General features: G+C 44.7%; 1 protein-coding gene across 1 annotated transcript in view; it reads left to right on the top strand.

The window, feature by feature from the left end:
- Window positions 1–1,036: 1,036 nt before the first annotated feature.
- The window catches only part of LOC117525510 (SH3 and PX domain-containing protein 2A-like), a 249,494-nt gene continuing 228,534 nt past the window's right edge, over window positions 1,037–21,996 (top strand). The window contains 1 exon segment of the mRNA XM_034187367.1: window positions 1,037–1,702. Within this exon segment, the coding sequence (XP_034043258.1) occupies window positions 1,607–1,702 (96 nt within the window). The 5' untranslated portion in view covers window positions 1,037–1,606.

The following is a 21,996-nucleotide window of genomic DNA, read 5'->3' as shown; positions in this document are numbered from 1 at the left end:
ATATATATGCATATTATATATTTATAAAAAATTATGCTCAAAATTTTGAGACAATCTTTTAATAAAAGTCAGCACACTGTTGAAGTTTTATGTAAGGAAGATTTTTTTATTAAATTTGTTGACTATCTGTAAAGGGATTGGGGGGCAGGGGGGTGGATTGACACTTTTACTCATATTGTTTTTGTTTTGTTTTTTTCCTGGAACCCAAATCTTTATTTAAAAAGAAAAAAAAAATCACAGGTGGTAGAGCCTGATTGTGCTCCGATGATGTTCAATGATTCTATCCTGCTGTTTTTATTCTGTACTTTTGTGTTAACTCTGTATTTTAATGTTTTGATATTGCTTTTGTGCTGTAAAACACTGAAACATCTGCTTCTGTCTCAGAAATAAAGTGATTAAACTTCAAATATTCATGCCATCTGGCGGAGTTGGATCTAAATCGGCGATAAAGAAGATGTGATTGTTGACACTCCAAACAGCACTGTCATAAATCCTGACTTGATTAAACTGATCCTGTGTAGCTGCTGCAGTGGCATCATGTCAAAAGGGTCTCTAATATTTTGTCTCTTCCCCGTGAACAAATGAGGATTTTAAATGTGAATGGAATGTTTTGTTTTGTTTTTTGGCCTGCATGGTGCGCGCACATCTGTGCCACTTGCAGACACTCTGTGCTTCCACATCTGATTTTTAGCAAAGTGAGAACAGCCGACACGGATCAAATTTTAATGTGATCCGTCCAGGTGGATTTAAAAAAGACAGGTGTTTGCGTGGGGACGTGCCCCTGCGTGTGGACACACGGGGGCAGTGTTTCGTCGTTAATTGGACCTTTGACTTTCGTGAAGGCGGCCGCCGATTGGTCGCCTGTGAAACATCTGTATCGATACTTCTGTCTCCGGACAGAAAACTGCAAAACGATTATATTAACAAACTCATCATCAGCTTCATGAGCACGTAGCTCTTTTGTTGTATATATTTTTAATTCACATCTTTAAGCCAGGATTGGGGAATAAATGCTTTTTGACGTGCGGAAAAGAGGAAAGTTAGGAGGATGCATTCACGAACAGCGTGGTAATTATCAGCGGATGATGAATTCAGGTGAATAATGACGTCATGTGGACGCTGTTCCTACTGAGGGAGGCATGGTCGCTATTTTTGTCTTTTTGAACGTCTCCCTGAGGACGTGAATGAAGCCCTTCCCACTGTGTTCCGGATCCCACTGCGCGTGCTGAGGCGCAGGAGGCGGATTTCCACTCAGCGTGGCTCTTTGACCCACAGGTATGCAGATGATCCTCCTGTAGACATCGTGGCAGACACAAAGGACTGCACTTTTTTTTTTTCTCACCAGATTTTTTTTTTCTTCTTTCACCCTTCTTTTCACGGGGACGCGGAACGGCCGCACGCGCGTTCTCCGCGCGGACATTTCCCACCCGATAACGGATTATTGATAACTTTCCCATCAGATCGATGGTGGTGGCGTCGACGGAGGAGAAGCTGAGATGTCAGATCAGTCTGCAGACCACCAGGAGCCGGATTGTATGACGATGACGCCGGCATGAAAGCTGTGATTTGTCTCTCGTGATCGTGGATCTGATTCTCTGTCGCTTCCATGCAGAGCCTCTGCAGGATCAAGATGCAGTTCCGGACCGTGCTGGACGTGAAAGTCGTGGACGTGGAGAAGAGGCGCAGCCCGTCCAAACACTACGTGAGTTGTCCTATTGAGCCGGTTCGGACCCTGTGGCCTGTCCACGGCCACGCAGGGAATCAATGCTAGCACCAGATCACAGATAAGAACCTGTCCACTTCCACCAAGAACCTGTCTAATGGTTCAGTCTGGACCCATAAGGGATGCGTCTTATTTTCACAGTCACGTGACTGGAACTCCAACACGTGCAAAAGTTTTAGGCACAACTCATATGCACTTGTCAAATATTTATGAATAAATGAGGTCTGGACCACAAAAGTCCGATCCCGCTATAAGTCTGAAATATTTGCAGTATGTTCACATGTCTCACTCTGGGCACATCTGGTTGTATTAGGAGCCAATACCACCTCATTGGCAGCTCCATCAATGGCTCTGTGTAATATAGCAGGTAGAACTCAAGATCCGTATTGGACCCAAGGTACATGTGCAACTGGAAATGCAAGAGGTATAGTGGGTATGTGGTCCAGACGCTTAATTGGACCCGCTGCGCCCATGCAAGTGGACGGGCTGGAAAATTAGCCACATTTGGTGGCGGTCTGGACCTGTTTTGGAGTCACTCCACATGTGCATTCAGCAGTTCCAGGATACCTGGTAACTGGGCACCGTAGTCTGGTTTGAGAGTGGTCGATCAAGGGCTTAAATCAAAGAGCATATGACGCAAAAATTGTACTTCCCGGGACAGCCCCCATTATCATTATTCACATTTAATCTCACTAGAATTTACCAACACAACCTCTCCCATTTGCTTTGTCTTCCCTTCTGTACTGGGGGAAAAAAGGTAAGTCCCTTCGGCTGCTCCCTTGTTTGCACTCAGGGTCGCCACAGCAAATCCGAGGTGGATCTGCATGTTGAATTGGCGCAGGTTTTACGCCAGATGCCTTTCCTGACGCAACTCCACATCACATGGAACCCGGAACCTTCTGCACTGAAACCAAGCGCATTAACCACTTGGTGCCCATCTGTACTGGGACCCCCCCCCCCCCCCCAAAAAAAACGGTACTTTTTGCGACTGCTTCGAAACCAAAACAGTAGACCATTTTTCTGTGTAAAGTGATGCTGTGTTTGTGTTGTGCACTGGCAGGCTGTCCCTGGAAGTGCATGGTCAAATCCCACAATATCACACAGGGGTTCAAACGAGACTGCGCGGCCCCATTGGTAGACAGCCGGAGTGATATAGGGTCCACTGTGGCTGTTTGGCTGGAAGTGACAGAAGAGTGGTAGAGGTCCAGACCCGCATGCAATCCACAAATATGTTCAAATAGAAGTTCTTGAAGAACACTTTGTATGTAAGAATACTCAACCTGTACTGGAATGAGCTCATGTGCATGTGTAGATAGACGTGCCGGAACAATAGCTGATGCATGGAAGAGGTTTGGACTGGTATAGGTCCAACTGTGCATCATGCTCTTCTGGAAGTTGCTAGAAGAATAGTTGGTATGTGGTAGATGTCTGGACGTGTGGAGGACTCGGTGCACGTTTGGCTCAAAGTGCTGGAAGAATACCTCATTTGTGGTCAAGATCTGGAAAGTATATAGGATCCAGCAAGTATGTTCAGCCAGACGTGCCAGACCTACAACTGGCATGTTGTTGAGGTCTGGACATGTGCTCGACCCTGCACAAATTTGTGGCTCAGTGCAAACACTTTAACACCTTTAAAAATACATAAATGGTTTTAAGTGAAAAAGCAACATTTTTATGAGCTGATCTATAATTTATAACAAAAATTCATCAGGTCTTTCCAACCTGTTTATTATTGCGTGATCATCGGTCACTGTCTTTGTGTTGTCATAAAGGCCTGTATGCCTACAAAGAAATGTTTTGCTTTAAGTTTTGAAATAACAGTTATAACTTAATAAGTGATTAGTTTTATTTCATTAAATAAAAATCATTATGATTTTTTCTGGTTATATGGTTTTTGAAAAAAATAAAAAGGTCGGATACTTTTCTAACAGACCTCGTATACATGGAAGGATGATGTTTATTCCTGCGATAAACCCAATTAAAACGTGCATAAATACAGTTTATATTTCATAATTCAATATGTATTGATATATCAATTTGATAATCATAGAGTGAGTTGATTTTAAAGTACATGACAACCAAAGCCCAAAATGGATCTGGTAACCTTTAGTTTAAAAAGTACATATCTATCTGCTGCCTCTTTCTGCCGTATTTTCTAACCAGTCAAAGCTCTCGTCAGGCCTCTGTGATTATCGCCTTCCTGAACCTTGCCTTCGGTGACCTTATTAATCAATACCACTCTTGTTCTACGTGAGGATCTGTGCTCGGCGCTGCACTTCACAGCCGCTTTTCACATCCTATTTCCAGCTCATAAACAAGTCGTAATAAATGACCACTGTGAAAAGAACAAGATTGTGCTCATATGCAATTACAGTCCCACAGACGCTCAGCTTTCCTGATACGTGGACACAATTAGCGCACTTATGCAGTGACGAAAGAGAGAATTTACAAAGTCTGATGGTGGACGTACATTTTTATCACATATTATTGACTTATGTAAAATTATTTAGGTTTGATTGAATCTTTTGTTGTGGTGACAGTTTTAGGTTAATTAGTTGTAAATCTTAAGCTCAAACATAATAATATTATGCTTTTACGTCATATCATTGTTATTTTATTGACATATTTTTTTCCTCACATACTTTTTCCAAAGCATATAACTGGAGCAGTGGAGTTAATTTTCCCCTGACGTTTCCTGAGTCCCTCTGGGTCTACTTTGTTCCAGCACCTTGTTAAAATCACCTTGCTTATCCATGAAACCTAAGATAGGCAATCAGTCATAGCAAACAATTAGTCTGTTGTGTTCCACCCCCCCCCGCAATAACGAATAATAGCGTGTGCAAAAAAAGTGCAGTGCAAATTGAGAGCCTGTGTTTCCACTTTGGTGCGTTCACATGCGTCTGTGGAGAACAGACAAAAGAGTTTTACATTTAGCGAGATTGTAATTATGTCGGGAATTTGACTGCAGAAGAAAATTGATGCTTATAATAAAACACCAAGTGCAGTGTGTTTCTGCGTTACATACCATGCAATCATCATGCATCATGACATACCTTACTGAATTTTCATGCAATCATCATGCATCATGGCATACCTTACTGAATTTTCATGCACAACATTTATTTATATAGCACTTTTAAACCATACACTAGCGTGCTGTCTGTGGGGCTCCACGGGCTCCACAATGGGTAGTGTTATTAAAATAGGTAGCTGACATTTGTAAAGGGTTGTAATAAATTATGCAACGTTTCTATAATGATTTGGAACAGCATGTGAGTCCAGAATGTAATGATCAGTGTTCATTATTCACTAAAGGCAGGCGGATCGATCCTAATATTTATAATATCGATACCAACGCTGGTATTGATATTGATTGATATGATCCTCGTTTAAAAAGATCGATACTCAAGCTTTTTTCTCTCCTGCACTCACTGACTGCTGCGCACAGAGATTCATCAAAGTCTACTCTCTATCTGTAAAAGCAGCACTGCGCTGTGTCACACAACACAGAGCAGCACACCCTTGTATTGTGGTTTGTCAGCCCTCTACCTCAGGAGATTTTGTTTTAAGTTGTGTTGAGTGATATTTTTTTTAAACAAAAATCTTGATTGTGATAATAAAGTATTTTGTTGTCACGTACAATGTTTGGCGAAATTCTATCCTAGGTCTTTTGGATCCTTTGGATCTATGAAGCTTAAATATGAAAAAGTATCGGTATCGATATCGGCGATACTGGGCCTGTATTTACTTGGTATTGAATCAATACCAAAATTCCCGGTATCGCCCACCTCTATTGTTCACTCTTGCTATGTAATATCTTAGTTTCTCCACAAATATTGATCCTATCAAAGTTCAGTTTTGGCAGTGCTCATCCTTGACCCAAAATACATAAGCATACCAAATGAAAAATATCAACTCTCCCCAGTTTGTCCGTGATTGAAGTTCTACACGTACACAGGGACCACTTGGCTTTTAATATGTAGATGATTTACTGCCCCCTGCTGGAATGGCATGTGAGTCCAGAATGTAATTATTAATGACCATTGTTCACTGTTGTTAATATCTGTAATTTCTCCAAAATTATTAGTCCTTTCAACTTTGCCTTTTCGCAGCGTCCTTGACCCAAAGTACATAAGTTTAAGAAATGGCAAATGTCAGCTCTCCCCAGTTTGTCCATAATCGAAGTTATACATGCACATACGCATACATGGACACAGAGACCACTTGGCTTTTAATATATAGATTTCAGGGTTCTCGCTATTGCAGTTGAGCATAGGGGGCCCTTATGCTGTGATTCAGATCCCTTATGCTGTGATTTAACCAACATAGGGGGGCTTTTCTTTTTTTTTTTTTTTTTTTTTTTTTTTTTTTTTTTTTTTTTTTTTACCTCCGCCAAGGAGGTTATGTTTTTGGTCGCGTTTGTTTGTTTGTTTGTCTGTTTGTCAGCAGGATAACTCAAAAGGTTTTGAACGGATTTTGATGACATTTTGTGGAGTGGTTGGAAATGACAAGAGGAACAAGTGATTAAATTTTAGTGGTGATCCGGATCATGATCCGGATCCAGGAATTTTTTAAAGGATTCTTCACCATTGCGGGATAGGGGGAATTTTGACATTCTAGTTTCTAACTCCACAAAAACAAGGCAGAAAGGCTTGAAAAATATTAGGGTGTAACATAGTCAAATGTTCTATCAAACAACAAAGTTTGGTGATGATCAGATCTGGATTCTGGATCTAGTAATCCAGAATATGCAAAAATATAGGGAAAATATAAAATGTGTCAGTGTGAGGTGACAAATGAAGCTAGAGATGCACAACTAACTCCAAATTGTAGCTGAATCTGTACTGATTCAGTAAGGTGTCATCAGATTTGATGTAGCTTCAAATGTTATGGAGCTACATCCAGAAGAAAACCGCCATTACTGAAAAATCATTTTTATACAATAACTTTTGAACTAAAAAGACATAAAAGTGATTCCAAGTTCTAGTGGTATGTTTTCATGGTCAAGGATGTCAAATATACAGGAAAGAAAAGAAGTATATGTATCATAGTTTTGGTTGTAACACTGAATTGTTGAATAGATCACTGTGCCAAGGAGGGAATCTCTCTAGGGTCAGTGACCCTATGGCCTTGGCGGAGGTTTGCACTCTCTGAGTGCTTCTAGTTTGTTTTTTTTTTAAAGGACATCGCACATTATTTAATATCTCAGTTAGCAACACAAAGTGGCCCTCAAAATGCAGGAAATAGTGTTTCAAGGGTTATAAATTTAAAATTTTTCTGGGGTGGGAGGTGCCCCCAGTCCTCCTGGTTCTCCTAACGGTTTACTTTGCTGTGGACATTAAAAGTTATGAACCGCTTATACTCCAAGTAATCGTGCATTTATTGGAAATAACATATCAAACTACTGACAGCTGCTAAATGTGCTAACACCGTTATCATACAACATTAAATCCAACAGGAATTTCACTCAGCGTGAATATTGCAGCAGAAACATCTTAGATGATTCATTAGGATGTTGCACCACAAAACAAGCCATATTATTCCAGGGGTTTGTAGTAAAATACTCCAAACGAAACAGACACAGCCTCCACAACAGCTAGCAGCCTCATCGAGTGGACTTGCTTTTGAGCCATGCAGCTGTGCAGTTGTCATGGAGGATCAAACTATAGTGACCAAAACCGTTTTTGTACCAGGATGTAAACATGATTATTTCTGCTCTAAAGTTGGACATTTTAACATGGACACCTATGGGAGTGTGCTCTGTTTTGGAGCTAGCCTCAACCGGTCTGTCGAGGAAATGCAACTTTCTGTATTTCCAGGAAGGTCTCATCTGACGCCATCAAAGTTTATCGCTTGGGGCTACCTCATGGAGGCCACCATGTTGGTAGAGTAGCCCACTTAAAACTCTGCTGTTTGCATTTTTTTTTTTAGCATAGTTGTAAGACTGAAGAAGAAAAAAGAATAGGAATCAGTATTTACTGTTGTGTGGGCCGCTGAAGAGGAGGTACTGCTGGCCCACAACCACCAGAGGGCACCCTGCCTGGAGTGCGGGCTCCAGGCACAAGAGGGCGCCGCCGCCTCACAGGAGCAGCCGGGGTGAAAGCTGTCACTTATTACCTGTGACAGCTGTCACCAATCATCTGATATTCAATCGTATATCAGCAGGACGACATCTCCACTTCTTTGCCGAGATATCGCTATGCTTAGGAGGTAACGAGCTCAGCCAATCAAGTTGTCTTTTCGACAGAAGAATATTGTTGCTTTGTGTTTTTTGACAGCAGACTTTTCGACGAGAGGTGGAGGTGGATTTCCCACCATACGTGTTGCTGGGTATAAACACACCTACATCTAACTGTTTTTGTTCCTCGCCAGCAGTACCAGATCCGACAAGCGGAGGCAGTGGCCACCTGGGAGTTCGGGACTTGGCGGCTCCAGTATTCCCGGGGTTCGGTGGCGGAGGAAATCGTGTGGTTCCGGTTCTGCTTTGGACAGACGTCTCTTATCTTCGAGCCTGCCCACATGACACGTTCTGTAAATTGACTTCATTGCATACTATTGTGACCTGCCGTGTTTGTTGTGCTCATTCACAACAGTAAAGTGTTGTTATTTGACTTCCTCCATTGTCCGTTCATTTGCGCCCCCTGTTGTGGGTCCGTGTTCCTACACTTTCACAACAGGATATCTCGGCCAACGTCATGGACCCCGAGGGGCGTCAACCGGCTGTTGAACGGCCAATGGAAGAGCAGGGCGCACAGGCGTCTGCAGGAGGCATGATCGGTGAGTTGCAGCGAATCCTCACCGCTTTTACGGCTCGGTTGGATCTAATGACCGAGCAGAACGTTCTCCTTAACCGCAGGGTGGAGGCTCTCGCTGCGCAGGTGGAAGCGCGCCCTCAGGGCGCTGCTGCGGCTCCCCCTCCTGCCGATCCTGTGCTCAACAGTGACGTTCCACAGGTCGTTCAACGACCCCTCCCACCTTCCCCTGAAGCATACATAAGCCCTCCAGAGCCGTACGGGGGTTGTGTGGAGACGTGCGTGGACTTTCTTATGCAGTGTTCGCTCGTCTTCGCACAACGTCCCGTCATGTACGCGACTGATGCCAGTAAGGTAGCTTATGTGATTGCTCTGCTTCGGGGTAAAGCACGCGCCTGGGCTACGGCGCTCTGGGAACAGAACTCACGGTTGTTATCAGCATACACTGGGTTTGTGGGGGAGTTCAGAACAGTGTTTGATCACCCTAACAGAGGAGAGACCGCTTCAACAGTGCTGCTGTCAATGAGACAGGGACGCGAGAGCGCAGCCGCATATGCAGTCAACTTCCGCATCGCGGCTGCGAGGTCCGGCTGGAATAACGTTGCGCTCCGCGCCGCCTTCATAAACGGACTGTCGTTGGTTCTGAAGGAGCAGCTGGTAGCTAAGGAGGAATCGCGGGATTTAGATGGGCTTATCGATCTCGTTATACGGTTAGACAATCGGTTGGAGGAACGCCGTCGGGAGCGAGGCGAAGGACGTGACCGGATACGCGCCGCCCCTCTCCCTTCCGGGTTCGAAAAGGGGCCGCCCTCCCCACGCTCCACAGCCGCAGCGCTTTGTGGGGCAACAGCTCCCCCTGCTGCCGTTGTTAGGGAAATGCACAGGGCCAAAATGGGGAGGCTGATCCGTGGAGAGTGTTTTCTCTGCAGCTCAACTGAGCACACACAGAGAAACTGCCCCAAATGGCCAAAACGACAACACTCGCCCTTAGAGACTGGGCTAAGGGGGGGTCAAAACATTCAAGTAAGACACACACAAATTGCCACACGACTCCCAGTCACAATCCTGAGCGGGGATTTAACCCTTCAAGCCCGAGCACTGGTGGACACGGGGTCAGAAGGGAATCTGCTAGACAGCAGATGGGCAAGGGAGGTAGGGCTCCCTCTGGTGGCGCTTCCTTCGCCATTGCAGGTGCGGGCACTAGATGGCACCCTCCTCCCTTTACTCACACACAAGACACAACCAGTAACTCTGGTGGTGTCTGGAAACCATCGGGAGGAGATTGAGTTTTTTGTAACTCCTTCTACCTCCCGCGTGATTTTGGGCATCCCATGGATGTTGAAGCACAATCCCCGGATTGATTGGCCGTCTGGGGTGGTGGTTCAGTGGAGCGAAACCTGCCATCGGGGGTGTTTAGGATCCTCGGTTCCTCCCAGTTCACAGGCTAAGGAGGAGGTCAAAGTCCCTCCCAATCTGACGGCAGTGCCGGTTGAGTACCACGATCTTGCTGACGTCTTCAGTAAGGATCTGGCACTCACCCTTCCCCCGCACCGTCCGTACGATTGTGCCATCGATTTGGTTCCAGGCGCTGAGTTCCCGTCCAGCAGGCTGTACAACCTCTCACGACCTGAGCGCGAATCAATGGAGACCTACATCCGGGACTCATTAGCTGCCGGGCTGATCCGGAACTCCACCTCCCCGATGGGGGCAGGTTTCTTTTTTGTGGGCAAGAAAGATGGCGGACTCCGTCCATGCATTGATTACAGGGGGCTGAATGAGATTACGGTTCGCAACCGATACCCGTTGCCATTGTTAGATTCCGTGTTCACCCCCCTGCATGGAGCCAAAATCTTTACTAAGCTGGATCTTAGAAATGCGTATCACCTGGTTCGGATCCGGAAGGGAGACGAATGGAAGACGGCATTTAACACCCCGTTAGGTCACTTTGAGTACCTGGTCATGCCGTTCGGCCTCACCAACGCCCCCGCGACGTTCCAAGCCTTGGTTAACGACGTCTTGCGGGACTTCCTGCACCGATTCATCTTCGTATATCTGGACGATATTCTCATCTTTTCTCCGGATCCTGAGACCCATGTCCAGCATGTACGTCAGGTCCTGCAGCGGTTGTTAGAGAACCGACTGTTTGTGAAGGGCGAGAAGTGCGAGTTTCGCCGCACGTCTTTGTCCTTCCTGGGGTTTATAATCTCCTCCAACTCCGTCACCCCTGATCCGGCCAAGGTTGCAGCGGTGAGAGATTGGCCCCAACCAACAAGCCGTAGGAAGCTGCAACAGTTCCTCGGCTTCGCTAATTTCTATAGGAGGTTCATTAAGGGCTACAGTCAGGTAGTTAGCCCCCTGACAGCCCTGACCTCTCCAAAAGTCCCCTTCACCTGGTCGGATCGGTGCGAAGCCGCGTTCAAGGAGTTGAAACGACGGTTCTCTACTGCGCCATTTTTGGTGCAGCCCGACCCTAGCCGCCAGTTCATGGTTGAAGTGGACGCCTCTGACTCAGGGATAGGAGCCGTGCTGTCCCAGAGCGGATAGACCGATAAGGTCCTTCACTCGTGTGCCTATTTTTCCCGCAGGTTGACCCCGGCTGAACGGAACTATGACGTCGGCAATCGAGAACTCCTTGCGGTGAAAGAGGCTCTTGAAGAGTGGAGACATCTGTTGGAGGGAACGTCCGTGCCATTCACGGTTTTCACTGACCACCGGAACCTGGAGTATATCAGGACCGCCAAGCGGCTGAACCCCAGGCAAGCCCGCTGGTCACTGTTCTTCGGCCGTTTTGACTTCCGGATCACCTACTGCCCCGGGACCAAGAACCAGAGATCGGATGCCTTGTCCCGGGTGCATGAAGACAAAGTCAAAACTGAGTTGTCGGATCCACCGGAACCTATCATCCCGGAGTCCGCTATCGTGGCCATCCTCACCTGGGACGTGGAGAAGACCGTCCGGGAGGCCCTGGCACGGAGCCCGGACCCCGGAACCGGGCCGAAGAACAAACTTTACGTCCCACCAGAGGCCAGGGCTGCAGTCTTGGACTTCTGTCACGGCTTCAAGTTCTCCTGTCATCCGGGGGTGCGAAGAACCGTGGCAGTTGTCCGGCAGCGCTTCTGGTGGGCGTCCCTGGAGGCCGACGTCCGGGATTATATCCAGGCCTGCACCACCTGCGCCAGGGGCAAGGCTGACCACCGCAGGGCACCGGGACTGCTCCAGCCGCTGCCTGTGCCTCATCGCCCCTGGTCCCACATCGGCCTGGATTTTGTCATGGGCCTCCCGCCGTCCCAGGGCAACACCACCATCCTCACGATAGTGGACCGATTCTCCAAGGCGGCCCACTTCGTGGCCCTCCCGAAGCTCCCGACTGCCCAGGAGACAGCAGACCTCCTGGTCCACCACGTTGTCCGGCTGCATGGGATTCCAACAGACATCGTCTCCGATCGCGGTCCCCAGTTCTCCTCGCAAGTGTGGAGGAGCTTCTGCCGGGAACTGGGGGCCACGGTGAGTCTCTCGTCCGGGTATCATCCTCAGACCAACGGGCAGGCAGAACGGGCCAATCAGGAGGTGGAACAGGCCCTGCGCTGCGTGACGGCCACGCACCCGTCGGCCTGGAGTACCCATTTGGCCTGGATCGAGTATGCCCATAACAGCCAGGTGTCTTCTGCCACCGGCCTCTCCCCTTTTGAGGTGTGTCTGGGGTACCAGCCCCCGTTGTTTCCGGTGGTTGAGGGAGAGGTCGGTGTGCCCTCGGTCCAGGCCCACCTGCGGAAGTGCCGTCGGGTGTGGGTGTGTGACAAGGGCAAAAGCCCATGCAGACCGCCGGCGGACCCCGGCCCCTGCATATCGGCCAGGACAGGAGGTGTGGTTGTCGACAAAAGACATTCCCCTCAAAGTGGACTCCCCAAAACTGCAGGACCGTTACATCGGTCCCTTCAAGATACTCAAGGTCATCAGTCCAGCCGCAGTGCGGCTTCAGCTTCCGGCCTCACTGCGGATTCATCCTGTTTTCCATGTGTCCCGGATAAAACCGCATCACACCTCACCCCTCTGTGCTCCGGGTCCGGCACCGCCTCCTGCCCGGGTCATCGATGGGCCGGCTTGGTCTGTGCGCCGGCTCTTGGATGTCCGTAGGATGGGCCGGGGCTTCCAGTATTTGGTGGACTGGGAGGGGTACGGACCCGAAGAACGCTCCTGGGTGAAGAGGAGCTTCATCCTAGACCCGGCCCTCCTGGCCGATTTCTACCGCCGCCACCCGGACAAGCCTGGTCGGGCGCCAGGAGGCGCCCGTTGAGGGGGGGGTCCTGTTGTGTGGGCCGCTGAAGAGGATGTACTGCTGGCCCACAACCACCAGAGGGCACTCTGCCTGGAGTGCGGGCTCCAGGCACAAGAGGGCGCCGCCGCCTCACAGGAGCAGCCGGGGTGACAGCTGTCACTTATTACCTGTGACAGCTGTCACCAATCATCTGATCTTCAATCGTATATCAGCAGGACGACATCTCCACTTCTTTGCCGAGATATCGCTATGCTTAGGAGGTAACGAGCTCAGCCAATCAAGTTGTCTTTTCGACAGAAGAATATTGTTGCTTTGTGTTTTTTGACAGCAGACTTTTCGACGAGAGGTGGAGGTGGATTTCCCACCATACGTGTTGCTGGGTATAAACACACCTACATCTAACTGTTTTTGTTCCTCGTCAGCAGTACCAGATCCGACAAGCGGAGGCAGTGGCCACCTGGGAGTTCGGGACTTGGCGGCTCCAGTATTCCCGGGGTTCGGTGGCGGAGGAAATCGTGTGGTTCCGGTTCTGCTTTGGACAGACGTCTCTTATCTTCGAGCCTGCCCACATGACACGTTCTGTAAATTGACTTCATTGCATACTATTGTGACCTGCCGTGTTTGTTGTGCTCATTCACAACAGTAAAGTGTTGTTATTTGACTTCCTCCATTGTCCGTTCATTTGCGCCCCCTGTTGTGGGTCTGTGTTCCTACACTTTCACAACATTTACTCCCTTTTAGTATTTTAATGTATTTTAAATGGTCTTATATGGTTTTAATAGACCTTCTGCTGTTATATTTATTAGATTTATACCGGTTGAGGATTGCTCAGGGTCATGATGCTGACATTGTTTACTTTATGTTAGTACTCAATCTATTATCTATTTATTAATAATTATCATTAGGCCTGGCGAAAACTGAGTACACAATTTTGCTCTTTCATGTTTTATATGGTTGGAATGAGAATAAAGAATCCTTGAACTTTCAACCTTTTACACTGTTTCCTTGTTGCTAGTGCAGCCTAACAAGTTTGAGAACCCTCATTTTTGTGAAATGGAGGATCTTTTTTTTAAAGAGCACATTATAAATCTTAAATCTTAGCTCATGCCAGTGTTAGCCCTTTAGCATCATGCTATGTGACACCCATTAGCATCACCTCATGTGACGCTAGCGAGTTTTCATGCTGACACTAGCCTGTTAGCATTGCTTTATGTGACACTAGTGAGGTCAATCACTGCTTTAAGACGCTCTCATCGCTCAGGTTCTCAGACACCACAGGTACATATTTTGTTAAGCACATAATAAATTCAATTGCTCACAATGGGCCTCATGTATCAAAGTTGCGCACTTGTGGCGTAAATTTACGGTGTAAATTTGAAGTACACCAAAGTTGCCGTGACATGTATCAAGCAGTGCGCACCTGCCCATTTCCGGTGTACGCCTGACGTGACCTTGATAAATGTGGCAGGTGAAAACAATCATAATTATAATAAACACGCCCATAAATATTCAGACTCCGCTTCAGACACACCCTCATTTTACGACATGGAAGCCAGGAAGACGGCAAAGAAAAAGAACTCCACCAATCACGACACATGCCAATAGAGCGTCAAAAGCGGCCGTCGTATCAATTGTTTTGTAGTATAATCAAAAAAGTGTTACAGTGGTCCCTCGTTTATCGCGGGAGTTACGTTCTAAAAATAGCCTGTAATACGCGAAACCGCGACGTAGTCAGCATTATTTTTTACAATTATTATAGACGTTTTAAAGCTGTAAAAACCCTGTAAAACCACTTTATACACTTTCTCAATCAGGCATGAACATTTTCTCACTTTTCTCTCATGTGTAAACACTCTCAAAGTTCAAACCTTAGTAGAAAAATAAGACCAACCTGTTTTCAGGCCCAAACATTTGTTTGAGAAATAAAAATAGAAAGTTTTCCTATAAATAATTATGATGGCTTTTAGAACTAACGAATTTAATTTTAATGACTAACCTACGAGGTTGGACACATAAGAAATTATTAATAGTGACTGACCAGTATTTCACAGATCGCGCCTCTGCGTCCTGACACCGCGCCTTTTTCCACTCACACCTGGCTGCAGGTGTCTGTTTCTGAGTGACAAACACAGTTATGAGTAGTTGTTGGCGCTCTTTTTTCTTCTGGGCTAGAAGATTCTTATAAACAGACATGCAGACCACAATGCACTTTTAAAAAAGCATGCAAAATTGGACTAAAAACTCTGTGAAACGGTGAGGCCGCGAAAGGTGAACCGCGTTATAGCGAGGGACCACTGTATTCTCTTTTCACATGTCAATAATTCTTGACGTGGATATTTGCTTACTCAATAAGACACGCCTAATTTTTCAGATTTCTTTATTCTTAAAATGTATTTCTTTATTTATTTTATTGTAACAGATGAATGGAGAAAACAAAACCTGATTGCAGCACGGGGGAAGGGAATGACGAAACTACAGTTGTAATTATCAGTTTCATTGTCTAAAATGATCACACCACAAAAAGTTAAGCTCAGCGCTGCTCTGGCTCCAGGCTCTGGAGAAAAAGGCGAGCAGCGCTTTCTTTGCAGTCAGCGCTGTGGCCACGGATCGTGCTCGATAGACCAACAATCCCGCAAAAACGGGATTTGTATTGATTATTATGTAAGTGTTATTTATGTAACATATGCATTGATTTGTATAATGGCACTGTTTATCATGTTGATCAGTTTCATTTTTATGTGGATTCCAGCACTGGTTCATTTTGGTGTATAATTTACGCCACCTCTCGACCTGGTGTATATTTTCAGCGCAGCGTACGCCAACGACCACATTGATAAATGCCAAGTGGCTGTGCCACTTGGTGTACACCCCATATACGCTCAAATATCGCCGTACGCATGTTGATACATGAGGCCCAATGGATGAACTCAACTCATGCTAGCATCAGGTGCAATGTCAGCGCCTTGATGCTAGCTTGGCGTTTGGTGTGATGTCAAGGCACTGACAGTGCCAAGCTAATGAGACAACATATTACACAAAAACTGTAACTTTATTCATTTAAGGCAACAGAATGACAGCATTCACCAATTATAAACACAATCTGGATTAAATGTACATAATTCAGAAAGACATTGGGAGATGGTTCTCAGTATTTGTGTAATAATTGCTCCAAGAAAAGACTAATATTCAACAGATTATTGCCAATTTTTTTGGGCTTTGGTGATAATAAATTGTATTTTAATTATTCATTTGTATTTCATAAATACTGTGACTAAAGAAACCTACTAAATATTTATAATCTTAATTAATTTAATTTCAAAAATTGATTGAAATACATATTTTAAGTATTTTTATTTGGGGGAATTTCAGCTAGATTCGAATGCATGTTGCCATGGGCATTGTGCTGGTCGTACACATTGCTCACCACGAGAGAAGGCAAGTGAGCGTGAATCACCATGGCCAAAGAAGGGGGGGAAAGAAAACAAAATCATCTGTGATGGCGTAATGCAATCTGCAACTGTACATTGTGAATTTTGTTGGTTTTGGCTTGACGTTGCTGGTGCCTCACTCGGTCACATTCTTATGTCTGATCTAAATGTTTGTCCTAGATATAGCGGAAGTGCTCACAGAAGACTGGCCACAGCTATCACTACCAAAACCCAGATAGTGATGACAATTCAAGTTCTCCAGAACTAAAATAGCCCTCTGTCGCTCTCTCTGTTCATGCTGCGTGCCAGGCAACTTCACATTACATACTGTACGAGTATGTTGTTCAGATTTGTATGAGTCATAAATAAGGGCACATAACATCACAGTTAATCATCCTCCAGTAGGTTGGAAGAAGAGCTGGAACAGTTAAGAGATGAATGGATTATTAACCGATTATTAAATTAATTGCCAGCTATTCTGAGAATTGATTGATAATTTTAAGACTTTTAACATTCCAGTTCTCTGATTTCAGCCTCCAAAATGTGAATATTTTCTGTGAAGCCCGACCGATACAGATTTTTTGGTTGGCTGATATGATGCCAAAATTAAGAAGTAAAAAACAAAAAACAAAAACGATTTACCACCAACCAAGCAATGTACATCATGCTGCGCTTCATTGGGATTGGCAGTCTCTGTGTCACATCTCTCAGCATTTGAATAAATAGACTTCTTGTCTATTTTGAACTTTCCTAGCTGATCACTTGCCTCTTGTTGCTACAAAATGGCCACTGTAATTGAAAATGAATGGCAGCTGGTCGCTTTTCTGTCTCTTGTAGCGAATGTAACCAAAGGGTGATGGGGGTCCAAGCCATGCTGGACAGCATTAGAAAGAATGGCATCAGAGTGCCCTCTGCTGGACAGACTACATAATGACACAACTTCCAAAAGCCAAGGTGTTTTTCTGCATTGTTTATTTGGTAAAATAAAAGTTTTCATGTGAGAAAAAAATAATGCTGATACCGACATGTTGGTGAAAGGCTCATATCAGCCGATATTCTTGGCTAACTGAGATGTCGGCTGGACTATAATTTTCTGGTTTCTTTACTAGTTTCTTTACTTTAGTAAATCTACATTCTCAAAGTCTACATCAGTGCACCTGATTGATGCCCACTTGTGAGATTTCACAGACATTTGTCATTGCTTCCCCTCTCACAGTCCAGGGCCCTCATTTATCAAGCCCGCCTACTCACAGATGTGTTCTTACATAGTGCATAAAATATAAAAAATACAATTTACAAACACCCAAACTGAGGTTAGCCTGTTAGCTTAGCTGGTTAGGACTGAAAGAGAAGGGCGTGTTCAGGCAACAATGGAAATGAGTGCTTTCACTTTATTGCGTTACCCATCTATTTTTGTTTAAATTGACTGTATATATGTTGGTATGTGCATTGAATTGTACTAAATAAATTCAGTTTAAAAAATGTCAACAGTGAGCCACCCACACTACACCCCTTTATGCATTATTGGCAAAGCCCAGACACGAGCTTCATAGCGGCTGTTGTGGGGAAGACAAAAAGAAGCACGAGAACCCGTCTGTGGTGCCCATTGAATCTCATTTGTAATGTTTGTGAAACAAACTGGAATTGCTTTTCCCGCGAGAGGCGGAATTAAATTTGGGCCTTTGTCAAAGGGAAGTGTTTGTCAGACCAAAGGGAATGTTGAACCGTAGATTCTCAAACATGCCTCTCACACACACTTTCTCCTTTTGCGTATGTGTTTTCAGAAGGAAGGCAGCAATAAAACCAAAGCTAAGGGTACAGCCATGTTTACTTTAAGTTTCTGTTTCCCTTACAAGTCCCAGTCCCGTAACATTTCACTTTTCTAGAGGCTGCTGTGCTGCCGTACCGCCCTGACTGGAAGACCGTGTTGTTACTTGGCACCATAAAACATCTCTTCAGAGAGCTGTTCCACACTCAAATATTTATCGGCCCATCAAACACAGTGAGATCTCGGTGAAAAAAAGACCCCTGCTTTCAGATGCTCAGCCCAACTTGGAGATGCATGTTGTCCAGAGTTGTTTTTTTTTTTTTTTTTTTTTTTTTGTTATTGATTAGAGTTTGACTGTTCAATTTAAGAGATTCAGTGTTGTGAGCTGTGTGTCAGAATGTGACGCATCAGTGACAAAGATTATCCAACAGCTTTACCAACATCTGGTGATGCTCAGATTGTGCAAACCAAATCTGTAACAACACCTCATTTGTAATCATTTTCTCGTTTTGGTATAAAAATTTCTTTGTAGAATACCGAAAAAGCAGCACATGTATGTACGTCATTTCATGCTATGTGTAAATTCAACTCCACCTGCTCCTAATTTCCATCATTTATGTGATGATAAGATTCCTTGAGACAAAATTCCAGCAGGTGATAATCAGATCTAGGGCATATGACCAAGCGGCGACCTCCAGAGGAAGTACCAAAGCCTGCAGTTCCTCAAAAGGCCACTTGAGGCTAGCTTTAAAAGACATTCAATGCCTTTAGCCACCAATGGTCAAAGGTCCCTCTTTATAGCAGAAATAAACATCTTTACAGCCTGTTACACAGACAAATAACGGTTTTGGTCTCAAAAGATAGTTTCTTTGTTGTACATTGATTAAGGTTAATTAATATTATCACTTATGCAACCTTTGTCTCTCAGGCCATCAGACTGTACAACTCCTCACTCGTGGGAGGAGGAGTAACAGGAAGACAGAGGACGGGAAGGAGAGGAACAGCCAGTAAACCAGTAGTGAGCAGTATTTCTTGTATTTATATTTGCAAATTGTTTTTCACTTTCGATACTATGTGCTTCTTATATATATATATATATATATATATATATATATATATATATATATATATATATATATATATACATACAAACAGTCACCCAGTCATAGACCAGTAGTTCCTTTTCGATTATCTTAATACAAATATGAGGTCCTATGGATTACTCGGCAGTCAATTTTATGAACAGATCATGTAAAAAGTCTGTGCTCCAGTATTTTTGGTGAGGGAAATTTTGTCTAATTTGTATGTTAGCACCATTAGCACTAATTTAGAAAGTAATGTTAGCTACATTGATGGTGCCAGGGTTACTGAGGTATATAGTATAGTTGATGTATAGGTATATACCTACTATACCTATGGGTAGATTCCTATAGATGAGTTTACGGAGCATTTGTCCATTACATACCCACACTATGAATATTACATAAGCAAAACAAAGTTGATTTTTGGATTATTATGGCATTTATTAGAGCAGTCTCTGTGGATAAGTCCACTATAATTATAGCCAAATTCCCCCAAATGAAAATATAAGTTAGTAGTAAACAGCACACTGCTGTAGTTTTATTGTTCTTTAGTCATAGTATGTCTGAAATATGAGTTGATGAATAAATTGTACTTTATTATGACCACAGCCAAGAGATTCGGCTTTAAATGTTGAATTAGTCTTTCCTCCAAGCAGTTACTGGGGAAACGTAAATGCATACATGCTAATGATAGCCTGTTAGCAATTCTAATGTGATGCTAACATTAGCATGAAACTCCACTAGCATCACATAACACAATGCTAATGAGCTAACATTAACATGAGGTGGAAAGGTGCCTCTTGTGTGCACAATGGGATTTATAATCTACTTCAAAATATACACTCAACAAAAATATAAACGCAACACTTTTGGTTTTGCTCCCATTTTGTATGAGATGAACTCAAAGATCTAAAACTTTTTCCACATACACAATATCACCATTTCCCTCAAATATTGTTCACAAACCAGTCTAAATCTGTGATAGTGAGCACTTCATCCCACCAATCCATCCCACCTCACAGGTGTGCCATATCAAGATGCTGATTAGACACCACGATTAGTGCACAGGTGTGCCTTAGACTGCCCACAATAAAAGGCCACTCTGAAAGGTGCAGTTTTATCACACAGCACAATGCCACAGATGTCGCAAGATTGGAATGTCAACCAGAGCTGTTGCTCGTGTATTGAATGTTCATTTCTCTACCATAAGCTGTCTCCAAAGGCATTTCAGAGAATTTGGCAGTACATCCAACCAGCCTCACAACCGCAGACCACATGTAACCACACCAGCCCAGGACCTCCACATCCAGCATGTTCACCTCCAAGATCGTCTGAGACCAGCCACTCGGACAGCTGCTGAAACAGTCGGTTTGCATAACCAAACTGTCAGAAACCATCTCAGGGAAGCTCATCTGCATGCTTGTCATCCTCATCGGGGTCCAGGCAGATGGCAGACAGCGTGTGTGGCGTCGTGTGGGTGAGCGGTTTTCTGATGTCAATGTTGTGGATCGAGTGGACCATGGTGGCGGTGGGGTTATGGTATGGGCAGGCGTCTGTTATGGATGAAGAACACAGGTGCATTTTATTGATGGCATTTTGAATGCACAGAGATACCGTGACGAGATCCTGAGGCCCATTGTTGTGCCATACATCCAAGAACATCACCTCATGTTGCAGCAGGATAATGCACGGCCCCATGTTGCAAGGATCTGTACACAATTCTTACAAGCTGAAAATGTCCCAGTTCTTGCATGGCCGGCATACTCACCGGACATGTCACCCATTGAGCATGTTTTGGATGCTCTGGACCGGCATATACGACAGCGTGTACCAGTTCCTGCCAATATCCAGCAACTTCGCACAGCCATTAAAGAGGAGTGGACCAACATTCCACAGGCCACAATTGACGACCTGATCAACTCTGTGCGAAGGAGATGTGTTGCACTGCATGAGGCAAATGGTGGTCACACCAGATACTGACTGGTATCCCCCCCCAATAAAACAAAACTGCACCTTTCAGAGTGGCCTTTTGTTGTGGGCAGTCTAAGGCACACCTGTGCACTAATCATGGTGTCTAATCAGCATCTTGATATGGCACACCTGTGAGGTGGGATGGATTATCTCAGCAAAGGAGAAGTGCTCACTATCACAGATTTAGACTGGTTTGTGAACAATATTTGAGGGAAATGGTGATATTGTGTATGTGGAAAAAGTTTTAGATCTTTGAGTTCATCTCATACAAAATGGGAGCAAAATCAAAAGTGTTGCGTTTATATTTTTGTTGAGTGTACTTCATTTACAGTTTTGCTTAGAAACATTTTACTGCTCATCTTTGCCCTGAACAGACTAACACAGATGCACAAATTTTGACCTTAGACAGTTATGGTGTAGATTATTTTTTGAGTTATCATGTTAACAAACTGGAGGGAATGGACTCATTTATCCATTTAGTCATTGACTCACATTTGACAGGAAACATGCCAAAGGATTTCCAAAAACTAGGAAGAAGAGATTAACAGCCAAACCCCATATATGATTCATAGAACATGCACAAGCCGAGACTTCTTATTTTGCTTGTACTCACAAGCCGGTATGCACGAACGTTTCGTGATAGAAAGCTATGTATGAAAATATGTCTGCATGTGCAAACAGTGACTCGAGAAGCTGACAGAAGCAGCAGATGTCGTCGTCCCCACACTGCTATTAGTGGGACTTCACATGCACGGTGGAGGTTGTTTTCATGTATGCAGATCCAGATGTGGTGGAGTGTTTTATTTGTCTCATGCAGAAGTCTTAAATGCATGACCTGACTCACACTATATTCAGTTTGCGAGACGTCTGCTGCACAGTGGCGTCTGGATTTAAAGTAAAAGTCAGAATCCTTTAACATGGACTGTGTCCAAGGCATTGGGCATGCATGCACACATACATCACCAGCACTGACAAATCAATAGGTGCTAAGAAAAA

Source organism: Thalassophryne amazonica, chromosome 15 (genome assembly GCF_902500255.1).
Source record: "Thalassophryne amazonica chromosome 15, fThaAma1.1, whole genome shotgun sequence".
Classification (NCBI taxonomy): domain Eukaryota; kingdom Metazoa; phylum Chordata; class Actinopteri; order Batrachoidiformes; family Batrachoididae; genus Thalassophryne; species Thalassophryne amazonica.
The sequence above is the reverse complement of the archived record's forward strand: the minus strand, read 5'-3'. Positions and strand labels throughout refer to the sequence as shown.